General features: G+C 51.5%; 2 protein-coding genes across 4 annotated transcripts; one reads left to right on the top strand and one right to left on the bottom strand.

The window, feature by feature from the left end:
• Positions 1-1,305: 1,305 nt before the first annotated feature.
• Positions 1,306-20,212, bottom strand: STRN4 (striatin 4). The gene is made up of 18 exons (XM_060693771.2): positions 19,762-20,212; positions 14,083-14,186; positions 12,792-12,865; positions 12,597-12,675; positions 11,763-11,963; positions 10,915-11,071; positions 9,836-9,986; positions 8,359-8,472; positions 8,120-8,235; positions 7,769-7,944; positions 7,418-7,465; positions 6,549-6,670; positions 5,211-5,375; positions 4,324-4,464; positions 3,693-3,791; positions 3,054-3,140; positions 1,771-1,959; positions 1,306-1,509 (listed from the first exon to the last, which is right to left on the bottom strand). The coding sequence occupies exons 1-17, from the start codon at positions 20,062-20,064 to the stop codon at positions 1,790-1,792; spliced, it is 2,307 nt and encodes a 768-aa protein (XP_060549754.2). The 5' UTR covers positions 20,065-20,212; the 3' UTR covers positions 1,306-1,509; positions 1,771-1,789.
• FKRP (fukutin related protein) lies at positions 20,205-23,823 on the top strand. Of its 3 annotated transcripts, none has more exons than XM_034438204.3 (2): positions 20,205-20,489; positions 21,497-23,823. In XM_034438204.3, exon 2 carries the CDS (start codon positions 21,589-21,591, stop codon positions 23,098-23,100), a length of 1,512 nt encoding a protein of 503 aa, XP_034294095.1. In that variant the 5' UTR covers positions 20,205-20,489; positions 21,497-21,588; the 3' UTR covers positions 23,101-23,823. The 3 variants fall into 3 exon arrangements, with proteins under 3 accessions (XP_034294095.1, XP_034294096.1, XP_034294097.1); XM_034438205.3 differs by lacking the exon at positions 20,205-20,489 and adding an exon at positions 20,627-20,786; XM_034438206.3 differs by lacking the exon at positions 20,205-20,489 and adding an exon at positions 20,640-20,764.
• Positions 23,824-25,353: the final 1,530 nt, after the last annotated feature.

Raw genomic sequence — 25,353 nt, 5'->3', positions numbered from 1 at the left:
CTGGCTATTGTACTTCAGGATGGAAATTCCGGAATTCCCCAACCGGTTATGTTAGGACTTCAACTCCCATGGCTGGTTAGCTCGGGAATTCTGGGAGTCGAAGTCCACACTTCTTAAAAGCAGCCCAAATTGAGAAATGTTGTGGGTTGCTTACTTCCAGCTATCAACAGAGGTCAAATCTGGAGGCTCCCCCACCTTCTGCAAGCACACAGCCCCCCCACCCACCCAGAAGCAGGAACACCTTCCTCTTAGCCCAGGACAGGTGATCCGGCCATTGTAACAATCCCCTCCCCTCCCTCTCAGGGTCACCCAGGAGTAACCACGCAGGGTGGGCCTCACAACATTCTTCCCCCAAACTTTTCACCATCCTCATCACCCCATTCATCACATTCGTGGATCCCCTTCTCCTGCCCCCAAAGCCCCCTGCCAGCAAGGAGGGGAACAAGCCAGAATGCTCCGTCTCTAGCAGGGTAGACCAGCATGGGCTGGTTTGCTGGTTGATCGGTCAACCCTGCTCCTTGGACCCCTCCCCGATCCCCTTACCTGTCCCCTTTAGAACAGAAGTCTCCATACGCGGCCCCTTTAAGACCTGTGGACTTCAACTCCCAGAATTCTTTGGGGAATCCTGGGAATTGAAGTCCACAGGTCTTAAAGGGGCCACGTTTGCAGATTCCCCTGCTTTAGAATACCGGCAAAATCAGAGGAGACCCTCACCCAGAATCTCCTGCCTCTTCCAGGAGGCCTGCCTGAGAAATTGGGGCCAGGGGGTTGGAGGAGAACACCACCCCGTCTCCTCTTCCAAATATCGTCGCGGCTGAGCGAAGCACGCCAGGCGTGCAAATTAAAAGGGGCTGAAGAAGTGAAGGTAAGAGGCGGAACAGGGGCTCATCTCGTGGCTCAGAAGGAGCAAAGGTTGGCACTTGATTTCTTCTGGATCTTGAGCCCCGTAGCCCACGCCGTGGGGCCGGAGGGCAAGTCAAAGGCCCGGATGTTGGAGCTGGGCATCCAGTGCATTTTGTCCATCTTCAGGAAGAGTCTGTGCAGCATCAAAGTGGCCCAAAACGCTTGAAAAAAACAAAAATGTCCTCGGCCAACTGAGCTGAGAAAGGGGGGGGGAGATTTCAACGCCCCTTTCCCAAGGAAGCCGAGGTTTGGGGGTCCAGGTGCCTCTCCCCAAGCTACTCCAGCAGCTGAGTCAGGGGGATTCCTTCCCCTTCCGAAGGCTGTTGGGAGGGGGGGGGTAATTGGGGGGGAGGATTTCCACTCCCTGAGCTGGGAAATAAAAACCACAGGGCGGCCTTGAAATGAGTGGAAAAACGTTTTCAGTGCTGGTGAAGAAAGGTGAGCTGCGAGGGCGAGGAAGGGGCCGCGGATGGCCCCTCATGCTGTCCAGCAGGCATCGGTCCCGAGCTCAGGTGAGAGACGGGGAGGGTCCCGGCAGGTGAGGGACGCGCTGTGTTAGCACCACTGCCGGGCCAGAGGAAGGAGGAAGCGGAAGAGGCAGGATTCCTGGGAAGAGGAAACAAGAGGCTCGTGAAGATGGAGGCAGAGAGGAGGTCCTAATGGCATAATGGAATACAGGCAGTCCTCCACTTACGACAGTTCATTGAGTGACCTCTCAAAGTGAGGAATTCTGGGAGTTGAAGTCCACAAGTCTTCAAGTTGCCAAGGTTGGAGACCCCTGTTCTAGTCCAACCCCCTGCTCAAGCCGGAGAGCCTGCATCCTGTCTGTCGTCCCCTGCCCCCCAATCTCTCTGGCGCAGGGCTCACCTGTAGGCCTGCCTCCCCTTCATATGAAGACCTTGGCCAGGGCGTCGGCTCCCGCGCTGGCAATCAGGGCCTTGCTGGGGTGGAAGGCCACATCGTGGATGGCTTCCTCGTGCTTCTTGCGGTGCGCCGTGATCTCCTGCGTGCAGGTCTTGTTATCCAGGTTCCACAGCCGCAGCGAACAGTCGTGGCCTGCGGGAAGAGAGAGACGGCTGGGAGGCAGCCACAATCACACCCACAGAGGTGTACACCCACGCAATGCAAGACCCTCCTGGAGTGCCAGGGTCTTCCCCGTCTCTGGCCACAGCCGCTCGGCCAAAAACCCAAAGGCCAGGCTGGGGCCTTTTAAGGCCAAATGGCATCTTCTCAAGGGGGAACTCAGCTGGGGGTTGTCAGCATTTGAACCCAAGACTCGGGACTACGTCCAACGTGGGAGTAGGCTATTAATTTTCCCAAGACGCCCCAGGAGAAACTGGGACTGTGGCGGAGGGCGGAACCAACAGAGCTGTGAAGATGCGTAGGCCCGCATGCATGCACCTAGAGGTAGTCCTTGACTTACAACTGTTCATTTAGTGACCGATCAGAGTCACAACGGCACAGAAAAAAGTGACAGGACCATTTTTCACACTTAGGACCATTGCTGGCATCCCAGTGGTCATGTGATAAAATTTCAGACGCTCGGCAACTGACTCGTATTTATGACAGTCCCACTGCCCCTGTGTGTGTGTGTGTGTGTGTGTGTGTGTGTGTGTGTGTGTGACGTGATCCCTTTTTGTGACCTTCCAACGAGCAAAGTCAATGGGGAAGCCGGATTCACTTTACAACTGTATTACTCATTTAACAACTGCGGTGACTCACCTAACAAAAGGGCAAGGAAAGTCGTAAAATGGGACTAAACTCCCTTAACAACTGTCTCGCCTAGCAACGGAAATTTGGGGCTCTGCTGTGGTCGTAAGTCGAGGACTACCTTGCATATCAATTGAAAAAAAGAAATAAAAGAAAATTTCTTCAAAATAAAACCAAGGCAGCTGCACTTCACGTATGGTGTTATCCTTATTGACACCCGATTTCTAATTTCTCACGCCGGCCGGACAGGGGCCACCAAAGGGCCAGAGGTGGCACGGGGGAGGTGGGGTGTGTGTGTGAAAGGCCCAGGAGAAGCGGAGTTCCCGAGGAGCCTCAGGCCTTACAGCTTCCTCCTTCCTCCCACTCGGTTGTGCTGAGCAGCCCTGGGTGAGGTTTGCTCATTTCTCTGCCCAGGAGACGAAGGGAGAGAAGGCACCTACTTCCCGACATCAGGAAGACTCCGTTGGGATCCACGGCCAGGCAGGTAACCGCATCCAGGTGGGCCACCATAGAGTGCACGGCTTTCCCTGGGCAAGAGACGGAGGGGAAACATGATCAGGGCTGCTAGATCGGATCCTGCCAGCTTTCTTTTCCAGCCCTGAAGGGGGAATAATCGCTTCCCGTTCTTGTGAAGGAGAATATCTGTAGCTCAGGCTCGAAATTCAGCCCATTCCTTACTAGCACTGATGATGTTCCCTAGTTGGTTAATGGAATGTCTGCAAGAAAACAACCAGGTTCACAGAGCACAAAGCACCCCACAGTAGTAGTAGCTGTTGTTGATTCTTCTTCTTCTTCTCCTTCTCCTACCCCACCCCCCCCAATGATATGACCTAGTTGGGTTATGAGAATCTGCAAGGAAACAACGAAGCTCTCGGAGCACCAGGGTTTCCACAGTCTTCCTCCCCCACTTCTCCTCCTCCTCCTCCTCCACTCCACAACCCTTCCCCCCCTCCAGCACTGATGATGTTCCCTAGTTGGGTCATGAAACGTCTGCCAGAAAGCCACCCAGCTCGGAGAGCCCCAAGGATCCCTTGAAGGAATCGGAGGCCATTAGTTTCCCCCCCACCCCACCCCCTTACCTGTCCGATTGTCTAGGAAACGGATCCCTCGGTCGTCGTGTGCCGTGATGGTGACAGACTGGGTGGGGTGACTCACCACTTGGTTGATCTGACTGGCTCCTGTGCAAAGGCAAGAGGAGAAGGGCAGGCGCTCTGGTTCAAGAGGAGTTGTAGGACCCAGATGGTTGGAGGGCAAGAGGCTGACTCTGTAAACCGCTTAGAGGGCTGACAAGCACTGTGAAGCGGTATATACCGTGTTTCCCCCAAAATAAGACCCCGTCTTATATTTTTTGAATCCCGAAATAAGCGCTTGGCCGTGGAGGTCTTATTATTTTGGGGCGTGTGGAGCAAGACGGGCCTCCTCTTGCCGTCTTACCTGATTTCCAGCTCTGCGTTTAAATATTTTCGGGGAGGGTTTATTTTAGCACATGCGCTCAAAAGCCCGATTAGGCTTATTATCAGGTGATGTCTTATTTTTGGGGAAACAGGGTAAGTCTAAGTGCTATTGCTATTTTAGAATTAATGACACTTCTATCATTTCAAAATGCAACCTACCCACCTAAAATTCACACAAAAACCCATAACCCCCTTCCCGAAAGCTCCTCCCTTGGGAAACAAGCCTCTCTTTCTTCATCCACCCGTCCCAACTCACCACTGGCAGGTCTGCCCTCGAAGGTCAGGATGGGGCAGGCAGCCTCCGCGTCATAGAGAACCGCCCTGCCCGTCTGGAAGGCTGCCACCACCCGCGTGGCATCGGTGCTGGAGAAGGCGACGGAGGTTGGCGTGCCGTTTTCTGCAGGAGAGAACCCAAGGGGCCCCGGGGGAGGTCAGCCCTCAAACGCAATAATAATTGTAAAAAAAAACCCTCCGTTCTGTGGTATTCTGATTTTTAATTTACGGATAATCCTCGACTTGCAACAGTTTGTATACTGAGCATTTGAAGTTACAACTGATTTGTAAGTTATATTCATGGATGTTTCAACCTTCTTAACTCTCAAGACTCTTTTTTCCGCTATGTATTCTAAATGGTCTGTGATTATTATATGTGTGTGTGGGTGTGTGTGTTTGTAAAGGGACACGGTGGCTCAGTGGCTAAGACACTGAGCTTGTCGATCAAAAGGTCAGCAGTTCGGCGGTTTGAATCCCTAGTGCCGCGTAATGGGGTGAGCTCCCATGACTTGCCCCAGCTTCTGCCAACCTAGCAGCTCAAAAGCACATAAAAAAATGCAAGTAGAAAAATAGGGACCAGCTTTGGTGGGAAGGGAACAGCACTCCATGTGCCTTGTGTGTGTGTATACATTGTGTGTGTGTGTGTATATATATACATACATACATACATATATGTGTGTGTGTGTGTGTGTGTGTGTACACACATGCTTTTGAGGACAGGCATCAGAATTTCATTTTTTGATGTGTTCCAGTGTGTTCACAGAAAAAAGTGACCATAAAGAGTTTCTTATCTTATTCCACCTTATCTTAAAGGCTGGGGTATGATCCCCGTGAGCCCCCCTCTGCAGACCCCCCCCCAGCCTGGCTCACCGTTGTCCGCGTTGTAGGTGCTAAGACAGGAGCCGCTGCACGGGTCCCATATCCTCACAGTGCCATCCGCCGAGCAGGAAGCCAAGCGATTCCTCGCGAGACTGAAGGCCAGACTCCAGACAGCATCCATGTGGCCGTCCAGGACAGTGTGGAGCACGCTCGGATCTACGCCACAAAGAGAGAGACAACATCTGGCACCCTCCGTTTGGCGCAGACGGTGCCCGGCAAGCGGGGGAACAAATCATAGTAGGAACATGGTTAGGAACATGAATTTAGAAGCGAGGAAAAGAAGGTTCTACTTGTAAGCTGCTCAGATTTGTTCAGACCAAAGTAGCATAAAAGCCCGTTTGGTCTAGCGGTGAAGGCACCAGGCAGTGAGTTCTAGTCCAGCCTCAGGCATGAAAGCCACTGGATGACTTTGGGTCAGTCTCCAGGAGACAAGAGCCTTGGGAGTACAGGGGTTTAAGGCACCCTGTTATTAAGCTTATTAAGACCAGCTGCCTGCAATTACTGCAGGTTCGAATCTCGCCAAGGCTCAAGGTTGACTCAGCCTTCCATCCTTTCTAAGGTAGGTGAAATGAGGACCCAGTTTGTGGGGGCAATAAGCTGACTTTGTATAAATATACAAAAGAATGAAGGCTATTGCTTAACGCATTGTAAGCCGCCCTGAGTCTCCGGAGAAGGGCGGCATATAAATCAAATTAAAAAAAAAAAAACAATAAATTCGCTCTGTCTCAGCCCAACCCACTTCACAGGATTGTTGTTGCGCGGAAAATAGGAGGAGGAGGAGGAGGAAGGAATGTTAGCTATGTCCGCTGTCTTAGGTTGTTTATAAGAATAATAAAGGCGGGATAAAAATAAAGCAGATAAATCTGAGTAATAAATAAACCGTGTTTACAGATTCTCCCGTGCGTTCCCATGGAGCATGGGAAGAAATGAAGAAATGACCAGCCGTTCAAGACAACGTAAAAGGAACTTTGAATTTGAATGATACGACAAACAGCTAAGGAAACCCAAAAGCCTTCTTCTAGTTCAGGAGGGAGGGAGGGAGGGAGGGAGGGTCTGAGCACACAGCCAGGGCACCAGAATAATTCTGAGTCCACGGATGATGCATCATTTATCCTGCTCAACCAGCGTTTGGGGAGGAAACGAGATTGCAAAGCCTACCCCTCTTTTGTCTCCGGTTCTAAACACGGAGGAAGCCAAACGGTTCCTGCCTCCGAACAATAAAACCCGGCTCTCCATCCGAGCATTTCCTTTCGGGATTCCACTTTGCAAGCAAGGAGAGGGGAGGAGGAGGAGGAAGAGGCTGCTGAACCAGGGGAGCTTCCTGCTTACCGTAGCCGTCGTAAGGGTCCATGCCGAGATCGGGGATCTTCCAACAGCGGATTCTGGCGTCTGATCCACCGCTGTAGCAGGATTCGCTGTTGCAACCCATGGCCACCGAGAGCACCGGGCCCCTGAGGAGGAAACCACAGAGAAGGGCTGAGAAGGACTTGGAAGAGGCAAGAAGGAACCGTACGCCCAAACGACCATTCCCAACACCAGTGTGAGGAATCTCGAGGTATCTGAGGAAGATGGTTTTGTTAGTCCCTCTGCAACCCCAGTGCAGGGTTGCTTGCTGAGGTTCTCGCCCCCCCGCCCCCCCCGTTAGGCAGGGCAAGTCAGCTGAGTGGGGCAGCTGCTGGGGGAGTCAGAAAGTAGGGCACAGATTGCCACATAATATCTTATCATTGTACAGGTAGTCCTTGATTTATGACCACAATTGAGCCCAATATTTCTGTTGCTAAGTGAGACAGCTGTTAAGTGAATTTTGCCCCATCTTACGACCTTTCTTGCCACGGTTCTTAAACGAATCATTGCAGTTCTTAAGTTAGTCACACGGCTGTTATGCAGATCTGGCTTCTCCATTGGTTTGGCTTGTCAGAAGGTCGCAAAAGCCGATCACACGACCCCAGGCCACTGCGACCGTCATAAATATGAGTCAGTTGCCAAGTGGCTGAATTTTGATCATGTGACCATGGCAACGGTTGTGTGAAAAAGGGCCCTAAACCCCATTTTTCAGTGCCATTGCAACTCTGAGCTGAATTGCTGTAAATTGAGGATACCTGTACTTTCCCGCAAGGGGAGGGGCCAATGGCATTGTCTGCCTGGCGTCCTAAAAAGCCCCTCCCCCCCACCCGTTTGCAGCAAGCACATCTGCGCACCTGTGTCCTCTGAACGCGTAGACGGGCTCCACGTCCAGCGCAGCATTCCTGAAACCGGAAGAGACCAAAAAATAGACTGTAGCTTTCATACAATTTGACTTGATTTATTTGTAAACTGCCCAGAGGCACAGAAGTGGATGGGTGGGTGGTACAGAAAGGATAGATAGATAGATAGATAGATAGATAGATAGATAGATAGCTGGATAGATAGAGATAGAGAGATAGGCAGGCAGGCAATTGATGGATGGATGGAAGATATAGATAGATCTATAGATAGAGGAAGGAAGGAAGGCAGGAAGGAAGGGAGGGAGGGAGGGAGGGAGGGAGGGAGGAGTTTCCCTTGGGGCTCACTTTTTGGCAGCCACGGTCTTCTGAAGGTTCCACAGCTTGAGAGTGCCGTCCTCCGAGGCGGTGACCAAAGCCGACTCCCGGTGGTGGAAGACCAGAGCTCGAATGCCATCGTAGTGACTCCGCAAGGTGAATTTGGGGTTCCACGTCTTCTTAAAAGCGTCTTTGCTGTCCGAGAGCTGGGAAAGCAGGAGAGAAAAGAGTCAACGGCCGGGGCTTCTTCCTGGGCCGCCCTGTAGACCCTCTCTTTTGGCCCACCCAGTAGCGCAGGGCGGCTGCAGGGAGATAAGCGAGAGGACAAGGGGGGGGGTGAAAGGGCAGCAGGCCTTCCAGAACTTCTCCAAGGCTACTCACATCGCAGCTCAGCTCATTGTCGTTGGTGACAGTCAGGTCTGCGAGGTCCCCCAAGCTCACTTCCCCCCCTCCGATGGTGTCCATGATGAACACATCCGAGGAAAAGCCCAGCGACCCTGATTTGGGGAGGGAAAAAGAAACAGTTTGAATGTGGCAGAGCGAAGGGAGGAAGGAAGGGGGGCTTTGGACAGGACGACAGAAAAGGTCAATTGGAAACCAAAGACGTATGGAGCCATCACCTTCGTGGGACCTGGGCTGAGAAGTCATGGCTGGCGGTATGGAAGGCTTAGGAGAGAGTCCATCAACATCACTGAGATCAGCCAGCATCCCTTGCAGCTTCACTCTGCGGGGCCCTGGAATAAAGGAAGGAAGGAAGGAAGCAAGCAAAAGAAAGGAAGGGAGGGAGGGAGGGAAGGAGGAAGGAAAAAGGGAGGGAGGGAGGGAAGGAAGGAAGAAAGGGAAGGAAGAAAGGGAAGGAAGGAAAACAAAGGGAGGGAGGGAGGGAGGGAGGGAGGGAGGGAGGGAGGGAGGGAAGGAAGGAAGGAAGGAAGGAAGGAAGGAAGGAAGGAAGGAAGGAAGGAAGGAAGGAAGGAAAGGAGGGAAGGAAGGAAGGAAAGACTGAGTCAGCCTTGATGGTTGCTAATCAGGCCCCGTTTTGAAATTCAAGGAGCACGAAGGCGTCACCAAAGACAAGACAGGTAGTCCTCAACCTACAACTACAATGGAGCCCCAAATTTCTATTACTAAGTGAGACCCAAAGGTGCTTTTTCAAGAGGCACCTGGACTTTCTGGATTTTCTTCGAAGATGTTTCGCTTTTCATCCAAGAAGCTTCTTCAGCTCTGACTGGATGGTGGGGAGTGGAAGGATTATCTATCCAGTCAGAGCTGAAGAAGCTTCTTGGATGAGAAGCAAAACATCGTCAAAGAAAACCCAGAAAATCCAGGTGCCTCTTGAAAAAAAACACCTTTGACCTGGATGACGGAGAATCTCCATAGGCACTAAGTGAGACATTTGTTTTGTGAGTTTTACCCCATTTCACAACTTTCCCGGCCACAGGGGCAAAGTTATGAAGTGAACCACTGCAGCTGTTAAAGTTAGTAAGATGGCCGTTGAGTGAATCTGGCATCCTGCTTGCCAGGTGGTCACAAAACGTGATCCCACAATGGCGGGACACTGCAAGCGTCAAAAACATGAGTCAGTTGCCAAGCCTCTGAATTCTGGTCATGTGACCGTGGGGAGGCTGCAACGGTCGTAAGCCTGAAAAACGGGCATAAGTCACTTTTTTCCTGGGCCTTTAGAGCAGTGTTTCTCAACCTTGGAAGCTTGAAGATGGGTGGACTTCAATTCCCAGAATCCCCCAGCCAGCAGCGCTGGCTGGGGGATTCTGGGAGTTGAAGTCCACCCATCTTCAAGCTTCCAAGGTTGAGAAACACTGCTTTAGATGAACTTTAAATGAACTGTTTGTAAGATGAAGACGACTTTTAGTCTGAAACGGGATACGGTCTCTTTGTTTCCAAGGGTCTCTTGGTGGCTTCTCCTGTTCCCAAGTGAGGAAACATCTTCTGACCCCCAGCAGCTAAGATGTCGAAGCTGTTGCTGGAGGCCTCCGATGCAGCTTCTCCACAGATTTAACCTCTTCTCCCATTTCTACTTCCCGATACCCTTCCCTGATAAAGGAGTCAGGAGACCATCGATCAAGACCACCGAGAACTTACCCACTTCGTTGCCATCTCCGGCACGCCGCGTGTCCCCAGATCCTTCCCCGTTTTCCCCGGAGCCCAAGTAGTCAAACTCGCTCAGAGCGTCCTCCGAATCTTCGTCGTCGTCGTCATCCTCCACTTCTGGCATCAGGGGCTTGTTGGCCAGCTGCCAAGAAACGCAGCAGAGCTCAGTTAGGCCTGGATTCCTAATCCACCTCTAGAGCAGTGTTTCTCAACCTTGGTAGCTTGAAGATGGGTGGACTTCAACTCCCAGAATCCCCCAGCCAGCGCTGCTGGCTGGGGGATTCTGGGAATTGAAGTCCACCCATCTTCAAGCTACCAAGGTTGAGAAACACTGCTCTAGAGGATTCTGCCTCTTTAGCCGTAGAAAAGCCGTTTTCTCGTTTGCTGTCTCAGCACGCGATAGAAACGGAAAAGGATGTAAAATATTCCTTGTGCCCCCACCCCCAAAAAAATCAAACTGAAGGGAAAATACCACCCCCAAAAAGGCCTTGTAATTTTCAGGATAGCCCTGTTGTGAAGCTACAATGCTTCTGGAGTGAACGAGGGCTACCGTAATGGCAGCAGGCTGATATTCTGCTTTTTCAACTTGAAAAGCAAAAGGGAATAAATTAAAACATTGCACACGCAAGGCAAAAGACACGACTAATTGTATGCACGTGGTGACTGATATCCCGTGCTTTAAAGCAGAGGAGTGTCCAAGCTTGGCGACTTTATACTGGTGGACTTCAACTCCCAGAATTCTGGATGGGGAATTCTGGGAGTTGAAGTCCACTAGTCGTAAAGTCGCCAAGCTTGGACACTCCTGATTTAAAGGAAAAACCCTGATTAATAAGCCGAACTAGGCTTGTTGAACGTGGAACTACAACGCCTATTGCAAGTTCCACGTTTCATGCTCAGTTTTGCCTTAGAAATTTTATTGCAAGAATAGCTGAAATCCAGTTTCCATCCTTAAAAATGACAAGGTTCTAGTCCTCACCGGAAACTGGGCACCCCTCAGCAGCTTAGTCTGCCTGCCTGCTTCCCGGTGCCTGCTGCATCCCAACAATTTCAACCAGGAGCGAAGGCTTTACCTTTACGCGCTGCTTCTTGTGCTGCCGCTGCGTCTCCAGGGACAGGCCTTCCATATCCTCCTCCTCGTCACTGTCGTCGTCCTCGCAACCCCTCAAAAAGGGGATCTTCTCCATGACGGGGTTACTGATCCGCTCCTTCACTTCCTTCCCTGCGTTCCTGCCAGAAGGAAGGAAAGGGAATCCTTTTGTAGCTCAGGGTTGGGCTGAGGGGTCCTGGGTGCCGAGGTTGGGGGTTTTCTAGCAGACATTTCAGGACCCAACTAGGTAACATCATCAGTCCTAGAAGGGAGTGGTGGTGGTGGTGGTGGTGGTGAACTGTGGAGTCCTTGGTGCTTTCTGAGCTTGATGGTTTTCTTGCAGGCATCTCATTACCCAAGTAGGGAACATCATCAGTGCTAGAAAGGAGTGGGGTTTGCAGAAAAGAGGAGGAGGAGGAGGAAGACGACGAGAAGGAGAAAATAAAGGAGAGGCAAAGGAGAAGGAAAAGGAAGAAATGGAGAAAAGAGGAGGAGGAGAAAGAGGAAGAGGAAGAAGGGAAGAAAAGGAGAAGGAAAAGGAAGAAATGGGAGAATGGAGGAGGACGACTGTGGAGGTCCTTGGTGTTCTGTGAGCCTGATGGTTTTCTTGCAGACATCTCATGACCCAACTAGGTAACATCATCAATGCTATTGCTAGCACCTTAATGTCAACATGAAACAGGAACTACGAAGAAAAAATGTCAGTGCCTGGTTTCACTGTTCCAGGAAACCTAATAAGAGCTGCTGTGATGGACAGGACTCCCAGCGAAGTCCCCCTCTCTAACCTGGACAGACCCTCCCCTCCCCAAGCCCATCCCGATGGCCGCTCACCTTTTGATCTGCTCCTCAATCTGCTTGACGAGAAGCGATTCTCCTCCGTTGAGGCTGGGGGCCGCCAGGGCTGGTCCGGTGCCCAGGCCGCTGGCTTCGGCAGCCCCGTTCAGCTCCATGGAGCACCGGCCCAGCAGAGAGCGGACTCGCTTGGAGCGCATGTCCAGGATGGTGTCCGTGTAGCCCACTTCTTCCAAATACCTGCAGGAGAGACCCCGGGGTCCGAGGGAGAGGCGGCCCTTTAGTTGAACTAAACGGACAGGTTGGCAACTGGCGGCCTCGAGGCCGAAACTCACCCAGGCAATCTTCACCCTTGCAACCAACCAAAGTTATGACGGGGCCTCTCTGGAGGCACTTATGACCTGGTTCCGAACTTCTGACAGCCACAAGCCCTTCCCCCCGTCATGTGACCGCACTCTGGGTACTTGTCAACCAGCCTGCATTTACATCCAGTTGCAGCATCTCGTGCTTACGGCACTTCCTGTTTTTTTGGCAAACTGGCCCATAGCAAACCACTGCTTCGCTTAACGACTGCCATGCAAAAAGGTCTTAAAATCAGATCGGTCGCGTGGCTGACACGTCTTATGAACATCCTGTCTTTATTTATTTAGAGATCTTTATATTTACTTATTTATAGGACTTAACGACCATGATGGGCATGCTCCATTCTGGTTGTAAGTCGGGGACCAGACAGTTTCAACCTGGCACGCTTCACCCGGAGGCCAAGGGATCTGGCACACTCCTTGTTAAAAACTGTCCAAAAAACAGCTGCCAAAGGGGCTGTTATCCCCACCCTTAGAACACCACCTCCCCCAGAAAGCCTCTGCTACTTACTGACGGAGGAGTTGGCGTCCTTCTTTCCAGATGAAGGGGCTGTTCTCCAGGGAGAGGGGCTCGGCTGGCCCGTTGGACACTAAGTGTAAAAGAGAGTCCCATCAGCAAGTCCCTCGGCTCCGGGGCCCACCCAACAGCAGCCCTGGAACCGGAGTCCCTCTGACTGAGGCGCAGCTGTGAGCCCGGCCCCACTACCTGGTTCAGAGGGCTCCGGTTTCTTTTCTCCCTGGTTCAGTTCAGTGCCGAATTTCAACTTGTGGTATTTTGACCTGGAATTAACAAGGAAAGTTTAGGAAAGGATGTCAGCGGTCATTTCTCGCTGTGCCCCTTAATGTAGGGAATGCCTTCAAAGCGAGAGAGGCAGTTTGACAGGGAAGGTGCCGGCCTAGAAACCAGGAGACTGGGAGTTCTAGCTCTGCCTTAGGTAGGAAAGCCAGCTGGGTAGCTTTGGGCCAATCACCAAGAGACGGTGAGTTCTAGTCCCACCTTAGACTTGAAAACTGAATGGGTGACCTTGGGCCAGTCAGTCCAACCCACCTCACAGGGTTGTTGTTGTGGGGAAAATAGGTGGAGGAAGTTGTGTTGGATATGTTCACCGCCTTGTGTTACTTATAAAATAATACAGGCAGGGTAAGCTTTTTAAAAAATAAACAAATACCATATTTTTCAGAGTATAAGACACACTTTTTCCCCCCTAAAAGAGGGTGAAAATTTGGGTGCGTCTTATACACCGAATATAGCCCCGCCCACCTGCCGGCCCCCACCCTTTGGCCTCTGCCTCCCAGCAATTTACCTCCTTGCAGCAAACCGCCCGTTTCAGCTTCAGCACAGCCTGATTAGCACAAGCAGCTGATTGTCAGTTGGATCTGCCTCCCGATCCTCTGCTGTTTCAGGCTGCAAGGATTGCCATTGCCTACAGCTGCGCGGGCCTCTGCTGTTTACTGCAAGGAGGCAAATTGCTGGGAGGCAGTTTTTTTTTTCTTGTGCTAATCAGGCTGTGCTGAAAATGAAAACGAAACTAAAGCAGGCTGTTTGCTGTAAGGAGGCAAATTGCTGGGAGGCAAAGGCAGATTTTTTTTCTTGTTTTACTCCCCAAAAAAGGTAGGTGCGTCTTATAGTCCGGAGCATTTTATACTCCAAAAAATACGGGACATACATACATACATACATATACACATACATACATACTGTGAGGACATTCAAAAGGAGAGAACTCCTCCTATCCTCCCCCCCTTCCCAAATTCAGGCGCTGACTTCCATCTTAATAAATTAAGGCAGGGGTCTCCAAACTTGGCAACTTTAACACCTGTGTACTTCAACTCCCAGAATTCCCCTATGCTGGCTGGGGAATTCTGGGAACTGAAGTCCACAAATCTTAAAAGCTTCCAAGTTTGGAGATCCCTGAACTAAGGTATATCTACACGCCGCTTCTGAACCTCCACGTGGGACACTCAGGAGGGGACGTGACGCCTGCATGGTGGCTCACCTTTCTTGCTTCAAAGCATACTCCAGCATCTTGATTCTCCGCACGAGGTCGGCCTTCAGGTTCTCCTGCCCCTTCCTCTCGCCCTGCAGGAAAGCCACCTGGGCCTAAAAGAGGAAGGAACCCCAAGTTAAGGACAGGCAATTCTGACCAGCTGCGCAAACATCCCACGTCAAGCAAAAAGTGTGTGTGTGAGGAAGAGCATAAACCCACAGTAGTGCATCCAGTTCTGATCCCAACAATACAAAAAAGAGACTCTAGAAAGTGTACAGAGAAGAGCAACAAAGAAGATAAAAATTCTGGGGGCAAAATTGTAATAGTTGAGGGAGCTAGGTATGTCAACTCTAGCCTATTGCCGAGAAAGAATAAGGGGGACATGATAAGTGTCTTCTAATATTTGAGGGGCTGTCCCAGAGAAGAGGGGACTGTCTTATTCTCCAAAGGAGGAGAGGACAAGAAGTAGTGCGTGAAAGCTTGCTAAAGAGAGATGCAACTATGGAGAAATTTTCTGACAAGTGAGTAGAATTAATCAACGAAATAGCTTGCCTCTGGTGCTCCATTGCTGGAGGTTTTCAAAAATAGACCAAACCACCATTTGACTGAGATGGACTAAGGTCTCCTGCCTTGACCAGGGGGGTTGGACTAGAGGTCCTCTTAGGTCCCTTCCAGCCCTAGGATTCTATGTTCAGTGTAGCGCGAGAGAAACACTTCTGATCTCGGCTTTTCCTGCTTATGTCGTCCTTCTTATTAACTTAACCATCCAGGTGTTACAAGACTCAGAACATTAACAATTGTGACCTGAAGGAGGAGGAAAACCGATGCATCCAGTCTTGAGGGGATGCTGGGAAGTTAAGACCCATAGATTGCCAAGAAAAAGTGGCATTTTTAGAAAGGAAAACTTAAACTGCACTTAGTAAGCAGCAGTAAAAATTCAGACCTTCCTCTCTTGAGTAACCAGATGGATAAGACACGGAGAACGCCTCCACGGTTGCTTTGCATATTTTAAATTTTTAGGGTTGTTTTTTTTTTTCATTTTTACTGTGATGTTTTACATCTTTATAATGAAGGTTTTTATACAGGTAATTCTCGACTTACAACCACAACTGAGCGCCAAATTTATGTTACTAAGTGACACATTTGTTAAGTGAATTTTTATGACCCATTTTACCACCTTTCTCGCCAGGGATTTAAGTGAATTTCTAAAGTTGGTAAGTTAGTGACATGGTTGTTAAGTGAGTCTGGCTTCCTCGTTGGCTTTGCTGGTCAGAAAGTCGCAAAAGGGGATGACGTGACCCCCAGGACACTGCGACCGTCATAAATAGGAACCAGTTGGCAAGCGGTCGAATTTTGATCACGTGACACTGGTGATGCTGCAATGGTTGTTAAATGTGAAAAATGGTCATAACTCTTTTTTCAGAGTTACTGGAACTTCGAACAATGACTAAACAAACTGTTGTAGGTTGAGGACTACCTGTACCAAGGTTCTTTTTTCAAGAGGCAGCAGGACTTCCTTTGTTTTTCCTTGAAGGCGTTTCGCTTCTCATCCAAGAAGGCTTCTTCAGTTCTTCAGCTTCTTGGGTGAAAAGTGAAACGTCTTTAAGGAAAAACAAAGAAAGTCCGGCTGCCTCTTGAAAAAAGCACCTTTGGGACAACTGTGCCCTGGATCACAACTTGTGGACTTCAACTCCCAGAGTTGAAGCTTTGCTGGCTGAGGAACTCTGGGAGTTGAAGTCCACAAGTCTTAAAGTTGCCAAGATTGGAGACCCCTGATCTAGGCAGTTTATACCCTGTGCGTACAAGGGTGCCAGGCAATGCCCATTTTCTTCTGCAAATACAGGTAATCCTCAATAGTGTGGGAGTAGGAATGAATTTCCAGAGGAAAAATTGCAGACTACAGGAACCATTTGCACCACTCAGGTGACCCCGAGGACACAGGTAACCCTCCAAATGGCCTCAACGACCCTCTAAGGCAGTGTTTCTCAACCTTGGTAGCTTGAAGATGGGTGGACTTCCAATTCCCAGAATCCCCCAGCCAGCGCTGCTGGCTGGGGGATTCTGGGAATTGGAAGTCCACCCATCTTCAAGCTTCCAAGGTTGAGAAACACTGCTCTAAGGGGTCTCCAACCTTAGCAACTTTAAGACTTGAATTGCCAAGGTTGGCTGAGGAATTCTGGGAGTTGAAGTCCACAAGTCGTAAAGTTGCCAAGGTTGGAGACCCCTGCCCTGGATGACTGAGAATCTCCATAGATTTCAGTATACCAAGGACAGCCAGTTGTAGCTTTCTACTCTGGGCTGACCAAGGGATGTCTCAAAAGTTTCGTGCCTGGAGATTGTGGCAGTCTGGATGGGGAGGAAGAGGTTTAGGATGGACCCTAACAGGACCGAGAGGTTTTAAGACCACCCAAATCTGGGGTTCTTTCCTCATTGGTTCTGGATGGGGTGGCACTTCTTCAGACGGAAAGGGACAGCCAACCAGACGGGAGAGCGGCAGATATATTTATAATAAACGAACAAATGAAATCATTGTGCAAAGGGAAGGGGACTTACGAGAAGCATTTCGCCCAGACCAAAGGTTTGCTCCCAATAGTAACCCTGGCATCATCAGGCTAAATCCACACTGAATGCGACCAGATATCTGATCGCCACCTCGGTGCCATGCAAACTGGCTTTGTGGGTTAATGATTATAGGCTGCACTGAGGATGTAATTAAAAGTTTAATCAGGCTTCCCAGAACGGCTGCAGCGAAGAAACTCCGTGGCAGGAGCCAGAGCATCAGAAAGGAAGAGAGGTGGTGTGTTATTTACTAGAATTAGGGTGGCTTGAAGAGGCGATTGTGGCAGTTTCGTTTCAGTGGGCCTGGTGGCTCAGCAGACTGATAGCATTGTGATTAACACCAGCTGTCTGCAATTACTGCAGGTTCGAATCTCGCCAGGCTCAAGGTTGACTCAGCCTTCCATCCTTTCTAAGGTAGGTAAATTGAGGACCCAGTTTGTGGGGGCAATAAGCTGACTTTGTATAAATATACAAAAGTATGAAGGCTATTGCTTAACGCATTGTAAGCCGCCCTGAGTCTCTGGAGAAGGGCGGCATATAAATCAAATTTTTTTTAAAAAAATCATGGCTGACCATGGACGGACGGACGGACCCGCCTCCTACCAGCTCTGACAAGAAAGTGTGTGTGCAAGGGTTTTTTTTATTGTTTCAAACAGACTGGTAAAACTCGCTGGGCAAGGAATGGCGCCAGGAAAAGCACGTCGGAGATCCCAGCTTCAGAAACCCTGATGGCTGAGTTCACACCAACAACCAAGACATACAGGTAGCCCTCGACTTACGGCCCATAACCAAACCCAGAATTTTTGTTCAGAAGCAAAACGGTCGTTAAGTGAGTTTTGCTCCATTTAACGACCTTTCTTGCCAAACTGTTAAGTGAATCACTGCAGTTGTTCAGTTAGTCACACGGTTGTTCGGCGAATCCGGCTTCCCCACTGACTTTGCTTGTCAGAAGGATGCAAAAAGGAATCGATCACGTGATCCCGGGACATCACAACCGTCATAAACACGAGTCAGTTGGCAAGTGTCTCAATTTTGATCACATGACCACGGGGATGCTGCAATGGCCATACATGTGAAAAACGGTCCCAAGTCACTTTTTTCATTGCCGTCGTAACTTTAAAGGATCCCTAAACTAATGGTTGCAAGTGAAGGACTACCTGTAGTCAAAACCCTCTGAAAGGGCCTAGAACCTTTTGAAACTGCCAGAATAGAGCTGGAAGAGACCTTGGAGGTCTTCTAGTCCAACCCCCTGCCCAAGCAGGAGATACTATACCATTTCAGACAAGTGGCTGCCCAGTCTCTTCTTCCAATGATGAAGTACCCACAAATTCTTGTGGCAAGCTGTTCCACTGGTTAATTGTCCTCCCTGTTAGGAAGTTTCTCCTTAATTCCAGGTTGCTTCTTTCCTTGATTAGCTTCTCGTCCGATTGTGGAGAATACTTTCTCTAGACCGATCCTTCCTTGCTCTCAAGCGTCCATGTGCCATACTTATCTCCAGTCTTCAGTCAATCACACCCACTCCTATATTTGTACAGGCTCCGAGATATAGAAGCACCACACGCCTTCTATATTCTCCACCGTCACTATGGCAGCCGGGGGGATCGTTGCTTCCCAACCGGTTTGGGGTGACAAGGATGAGCTTTTCTCCCTACCTCGCGCAGATGCTCCTTTCTTTTAATACTTCCCTGATCTGCTACTGAGTAGGTGGCTGCAACATTTCCCTACGCACCCCTCTCCATTGCCAGCTTTTTGGGGGGGGGGCTAAATATGGGATATTTCACTGTCATTCCAGTACCAGATCCCAAGACACCAATTATAATTTCTTACTCTTTTACAGACCCGATACACCAAATTGTCTGAGACGGTGCTATGAACCGTCTTCAAAAGCAGGACTCAGAGCACCCCGTGCCTGGGCTACCTACAGCTTCAAATAAAGTTATCCTTCACTGATATTAGCATGACTCTCCCCTTCCTCCCTTTATGGCCTAAATATCAGGCAACCAGGCACTGAATTGTGACCACAACGGAGGCTAAAACAGCAGGTGTGTTTTTGGCCATAGCGCAGAAGCGGTTTGCAATGCGCCTTTTTGTGGGATGCTGTTCGACTCCCTAATTCGTTCTCGCCTTTCCTGTATGGCAACCTTCACAGAATCCCAGGGCTGGAAGGGACCTCGGAGGCCATCTAGTCCAACCCCGTGTCCCGGGACAGGTGTCCTTCTTTATTCCATCCTGGGCAAATGGTGATCTCTAATCTTTTACAGAAACAGCAATAAGCATTGAGGCTTCCATACCACCCCACAGCGCTTGAGAGCATTCTCTGGGGTGGTTTACAACGTCAGCATTATTTGCATATTGCCCCCAACCATCCGGGTCCTCAGTTTACCGACCAGAGAAGAAGGATGGGAGAAAACCATTCCCCAGACGTGATCCAACCTAGATCAAGGAAGCCGAACCGGATGCAGACCTGGGTGGCATTTATTACTTTGAAATCATGAGGACTTCTGGCCCTGGAGAAACTTCACTGCGATCCAAGCCTTCATTCCAAGCCCCATTTGGGGGGTGGGGGGGGTGGCTTAAGTGTCTCACCTCTGCCCACCTCCGGCCCCTCTGCACCCCAAACTTGCAGCACCAACCCCCCCACATCAAGGGGGGAGGGGTTCACATCCCCCCAATTTCCAACTCAGCTTTCTACAGGACAGGGAGGACCTCAAAGTGGGGGAGGAGGGGGGGGCACTCAGGAATGGCTACCCCACCACAGTTGCAAAGCTAGTTGGGGTGGGGGTTTCAGGCATGCTGGGCTTGAGGGTCCCTGAAACTCCCCAAGGAGCCATCTGGAGGGCTACAGAGTCAGACCCCCCCTCCAGTTTCAAAGGGGGGGGTTTCTCCAAAGAGGTCCCACCTGGGGGGGGGACTACAACTCCCAGCAGCCCCCAAGAACGACACACGCAAAGGGGCGCCTCTGGGAGAAACCCCCCCCTCAGACTGAGGATATGGGGGGAGGGGGCTGACAGGCCTTATTATGGGATGGAGCGCCCCCCCTCCTCCCCCTCCCCCCCAGTCCCCGCAAGGAAGATGGCGGCGGGCAGGGTCGCCTTCCCCCCCCCTCACCCGGCCCGGTCAGCGCCCCACCTGCAGCTCGGCCCGCTCGGCCTCCCAGCGGCTCTTCTCGGCCTCGAAGCGCGCCCACTCGTGCTGGATGAAGTGCAGGATGCCCGGCAGGCTCAGCTCGCCGCTGCCCGGGGTGGAAGCGGCGGCGGCGGCCCCGCTCGGCGGCGGCGGCAGCAGCGGCGGCGGCGGCGGCGCTTGGTCTCCCCCCGCGGCCTGAAGCGCCTGAGGGGGCGGCGGGGTCCGGGCCGGCGGGGCCCGCTCGGCCTCCATGGGCGACGACAGCAGCGGCGGGGGGGGCGGCGGCGGCGGCGGCTGCTGCCACATCGCGGGCCCGGCCGGCGCGGGAGGAGGAGGACGGACGAGGACGGAGCCGAGGGGGACGGGAGCGCGCGCGCGGCTGAGGGGCGGGAGGGACGGGGTGCGCGCGCGCCGGCAGGCCGCACTTCCGGCCCGGAGGGAGCCGCGCCGGAAGTGGGCCTGAGGCGCGCGGCAGGGGAGGGAGGGGAGGCGGGACCCGCGGCTGCTATGGCGACCGTCTCGCGGGCATCGCGGGCCGGCCTGTCCGCCGCTGGGAGGCGCTGCTGCGAGCGAAGGCCTCTGGCCGCGCAAAGGATGGCGGGAGCGGCCCACGCTGAGGGTTGAGATGGGGGGGGAGAAAATAGAAGCCCGTTCTCACGGCGCGCGGACACGCGTGTCCCCCCCATGAGCGGGTTTTCTGAAGCGGGAGGCGTTATGGTGCCGGGGGAGGCGTAAGTGCCCCGCGTGGAGGCGGACGGGGACCCCCACCCCCCTCACAGAGACACTGCGGGACACCCCCCCCCCCGTGGAATGGGAGGGAGGCCGCCCGGCCGGCCTGGGGAGGGGCGGGGCTGGGGCGGAGCAGGCGTTGCCCCGGCAACGGAGGGCCCAGCGGTGAGGGCCCTGGCCAGGAAGGGGAAAGGGGGCCTCTGAGCATACGCAGAGGGCGCTCCCGCCGTTCTAGTGATTTATCCGCCGCCTTTGGCCCCCGAGGAGCTTTTCAGAGGTCAAAAAAGGGGCTCAAGACGGTCAATACCTGTTATTTGTTTTATTTTATATATTATTATTATTATTATTATTTAACTTCACATAGACGGATGGGGTCAGATCCATCTAATACAGGGGTATAGGTAGTCCTCCACTTACAACCATTCGTTTAACGACGGTTACCAAGGTACCGTGACCCTGAAAAAAGTGACTTGTGACCGTTTTTTTTTTTATACCCAACTGTGTTCCAACTTTTGGCGATTGGCCCGCATTTAGGACGGTTGCAGTGACCCTGGATCACGTGATCTGGATTTGCGGCCTTCCCGACGGGCTTGGATTCACTTAACAACCGTGCCACAAAAAAGGCTGTAACGCCTGGCCGTTCATTGGAAGAGCTACCTTGCTTAGCAACGGAAATGCTGGCCTCACTTGTGGCCGTATGTCAAGGACTACCTGTACCCCTTCCTCCTCCACCTGTTTTCCCGGCAGCAACAACCCTGTGAGGTGGGCTGGGCTAAGAGAGAGAGGGATCGGCCCAAAGTCACCCGGCCTAAGGCAGAACTAGAACTCCCTGCCGCCTGGTTTCTCAGCCAGCATCTCTGCCACAACGCCATGCCAGCTGCCTCATGAAAATGGAGTTATTTTTTCTTCTGGTGTAATTTGGGGCAACATTTAAAAATCTCCAGGTAGACTACAATCTAAATCCCTTGTTTTTTTTTAATTTATCTTTCTGTTTCTCTCTGCCTACCAGAGGAACTAACATTGGATGGACAAGACTGGAGCTGCAGGACCCTTTGCGGGCCACAGGCCAGGACCCCTCGACCCCCACCCTAACCTTTCAAGATGCGGGTCACCTTCTGCCAGGGCATCTTGGCCGCCGCCATTGCCATTAACCTGCTGATCCTCTACTACATCTCCAGGCTGCAGCAGCAGATCCTACAGCGGCACAGGGACCACGGCCAGCCCAGCTACCCTCAGCACCTGGGACCCCTCCACCCTGGCATCACCGTCCTCATCCGAGACTTTGAAGATTTTGAGAACTACGTCTCCAGCGTGGTGCAGTCTTTCCTGAAGCAGGACCCGGAGCTGCCTGTCCTGGTGGTGGCCGACAGCTTGCCTTACCCTCCCTTGCTTCTTCCCAAGGTGCCCAACGTCCAGCTGGTCGTCCTCAAACCTTCCCCGGCTCATCCGGCCTACATATCCAGGCCGGAGAATTACGTGAGGACTGAGTATGTGGCCTTGGTACCCGACGGGGTGAGAGTGGATTCTGCGTCGCAGCTGGAGGAGATGCTGGAGGAACTCAAGAGCAGCCAAGGGAAAGTAGAGATGGTGGCAGCTGCAGTCCACTCCCTGCTGCCCTTCCGGTGCCTTAACCTCAAGGTCAATCTCAAGGAATGGACCGCGGAGTACAGCGAGACGCCTCCTGCCTCCAAGCTCTGCACTGCCTTGAAGGGGAAAGCTGTGGTGCTCCTTCGCACCAGGAGCCTCTTCAACCTTTCCATGCCTCTGGCCAAACCTCTGCTGACCTCCCTCTTCATCCAGACGTCTCTGCGAGGATGGGCCATCCGTCTCCTGGACCACCCCTTCTCTCCCTTTCACCTGCCACTGCTCACCTCCTCCCACAACCAGTGGAAAGCCGATAACCTGGCCAAGTCCAATCAGCTCCAGCTCTTCCGGGATTTTGGCATCAAGCAGGTGATTCTGGAAGATGGCAAGCAGCAGTGGTTTGGATGCGGCAAGGAGACGCCGCGGTGTTTCGGCACCATCCACGACGACACGCCGGAATACCTCTACCAGAACCGCTGGACTCCGCCATGCTGCCTCAAGGCCCTGAGGGAAACCACCAAATACGTCATCAACATCTTGGAAATCTCTGGGGTGCGGTACTGGCTGGAGGGGGGAACGCTCCTCGGGGCAGCCCGCCACCAGGACATCATCCCTTGGGATTACGACGTGGACCTGGGAATCTACCTGGAAGATATTCCCAATTGCGAATTGCTCCGGAGCGCCGAGTCGGGTTCCATCGTGGACGAGAAGGGCTTTGTGTGGGAAAAGGCCATCGAGGGAGACTTCTACCGGGTGCAGTACAGTGAGCACAACCATTTGCACGTGGACCTGTGGCCCTTCTACCCCAAGAACGGCATGATGACCAAGGACACCTGGATGGACCATCGGCAAGACGTGGAATTTCCCGAGCATTTTTTAAAGCCCTTGGTGCCCATCGAGTTTGCCGGCTTCGTGGCTTTGGTGCCCAACAATTACCGCAGCTTCCTGGAGCTCAAATTTGGGAAAGGGGTGATTGAAAACCCAGAATACCCAAACCCGGCCCTGAAGAGCATGAATGCGAGGAGATAAGGGGACACCCACCCCGGGCCCGGCTGCAAAGGGAGAGATCGAGAGGTCTCCCCGAACTAAAATCTTTCATTTGATATGAGTTGGGGACCTGAGTCATTGCCGCGTATAAGGGGGGGGGGTGGCCCATCTATGGCGGGTTCCTCAGCGTCTCTTCAGAACTCAGGGAGGTGTTTGCAACACTGGAAGGAGTCAGAGCACTGGCCAGAGGGCCGTTTGTCCTGCTTTTTTTTTCTCCCCAAAACCATCACTCGATGCTTGCAAGCCACACATTCCTAGACCGTGATAGCCAAAATCCGGCATTCTTTATCCACAGCAGCTGGTGTTCATGGGGAGACTGCCTCTGCTCAACTGTGATTGTTGCATTTGAAAGAGAAAAAAAAAAACGAACACCAGAGAGGACAGCTGTCTTTTAAAATAGGGGTGGTGGGCTGGGGCAGAGGAAAAAAGGGGAGGCCGACGGCTGTTCGTTTTTGGCAGGGGGCATCTGGAAGAACAGGTGTAGGCGCTGACTTCCACAAAGTGGCCTAAAAGATCAAAGGTGATTGTTGGACTGGAAAAAGATGATAGACAGATACACAAACACGCACACATGCCCCGATTCCGGAACAGGACAAGTCACCACAATCAACTCATCACAGCCAACTCGCTGTGGGAGAACTTGCAGCAGGACGATGTAACAATTCAGTTATTTAAATTAATAAACAGTTATTTTAATTTTTGTCATTCAGATTTCCTTTCGTCCCTCCTTTTGCATCCTTTAATGATTGTGATATCAGTGATTATCATTCCTTTCTTTTGATATCAGAGTAACTCATGCTCTTCAGCAAATCGCCCCGTGGCAAATTGTCATGGACACACACTCGCCCCCGATTCAGCCACCTCTTCCCCCAAACGTTTTGAAGAGTATTGGCCTGGTGATGCAAACCAGACCTTAGTTTTCCTAGAGAAAGCTAGGAGCTAAGAAAAGTCAGGCTGCTCCAAAGATGGCCACATCCAAGCAGTTGCCTGGCATTTATGGTGGATTGTGTCCAAACATTTCATGCCAACTTGGCCGGTAAATCTCCAGTCTGTGCCAGGCGGAGGACGGTCGTCCTAGGAATGTCAGGGAAGGGACCTGCACCCTGTTTTCCCTGGTCAATGGTCACGAGAGCAGGCAGGACCTTTGTCCAAGGCTCAGGAAAAAATGGAAAGGAAAGGCGACTCCCTCTCCTTCAGTCATCCTTCGAATTGCTGTTGGGCTCAATTGTGGTTGTAAGTCAAGGACTACCTCTATGTATACACACCCACGTGGTATGTTTTGGATGCTTGACAACTGGCTCACTTTCAGCCATTTACAGCATCCCACGTGATTTGTGATTTTTTTGGATGCTTTCTGGCCACCCCAAAAATGCCTATTGAGGAAAATAGATTTGGTTAAAAACTACTGAAACAAATGTCAAAAGTTCAAAACCGGTCACCTGATGCCTTGACTTCACAACCGCAGAGATTTATGACCGTAATTCCTGCCTCAATTATGATCCAAATGGAAGATGATCTGCTTACTGTACTCCTCCAAAGGGCCTTTGAATTCCTGGTGAAGAGCAGTCATCAGTGGGAGGAAGATTTTCGATTAAAGCATCTGTTTTCCGCAGCTGCCTTCTACCCACATACCAGACAGAAGAATTGCAAAAACAGGAACCATCTAGCAATAACTCAATCTTATCTGGCCACTCTGACTTTCTAGTGGATTGGGTAGGGTTTTGAAAAAAAGAAAAAGAAAAAAGGATTCCTGACCATCCACAATCTTAAGAGGCAGAAAATTATTCCAGCTCTTAAATATAAATTAAAATCGAACTCCTGGTCTTTAAAAAAAAAATCACAAGAGTGTCTGGAAGCCTTTTCTCTTCATTTTACTGAAAGACGTAAACTTTTGAGATTTCCAGCTCTTCATCTTCGCTGCGGTGCTGGGGTCCCCTTGAATTTTGCAACCCGAGTACAAACGCATTTTATTGTAAGGTGTGAGATTTTGAAAATCTCCAGCTCCTTATCTGTGCCACCATGGTGGTATCCACTGAAATTTTGCAACCCGGGTACGGATCTTTACGGAATAACTGAAAATGAGCTGAGGGAAATCAAAATCGGAGGAAAAAATGCATCTTATTTCCTGACCCCCCCTGTTTTAAGTTTATTCAACACACTAGGCAGGAAAAGGATTATGTGGCATTGTTGCTATCCCTACACAACCTCTCCGATCACCCATCCTGCCCGCTGCGA

This window comes from Pantherophis guttatus, chromosome 10 (genome assembly GCF_059756535.1).
Source record: "Pantherophis guttatus breed Tessera chromosome 10, ASM5975653v1, whole genome shotgun sequence".
In the NCBI taxonomy this organism is placed as follows: domain Eukaryota; kingdom Metazoa; phylum Chordata; class Lepidosauria; order Squamata; family Colubridae; genus Pantherophis; species Pantherophis guttatus.
The sequence above is the reverse complement of the archived record's forward strand: the minus strand, read 5'-3'. Positions and strand labels throughout refer to the sequence as shown.

Excerpts from the sequence above, each read along its gene's own strand:
- STRN4 (XM_060693771.2), bottom strand. The coding sequence starts at position 20,064 with ATGTGGCAGCAGCCGCCGCCGCCGCCGCCCCCCCCGCCGCTGCTGTCG. Across the intron at positions 11,072-11,762 it reads ATTGAGGAGCAGATCAAAAG|GAACGCAGGGAAGGAAGTGA; the intron begins GTGAGCGGCCAT and ends TCCTTCTGGCAG. Across the intron at positions 4,465-5,210 it reads CACCTACAACGCGGACAACG|AAAACGGCACGCCAACCTCC; the intron begins GTGAGCCAGGCT and ends TCTCTCCTGCAG.
- FKRP (XM_034438204.3), top strand. The coding sequence starts at position 21,589 with ATGCGGGTCACCTTCTGCCAGGGCATCTTGGCCGCCGCCATTGCCATT.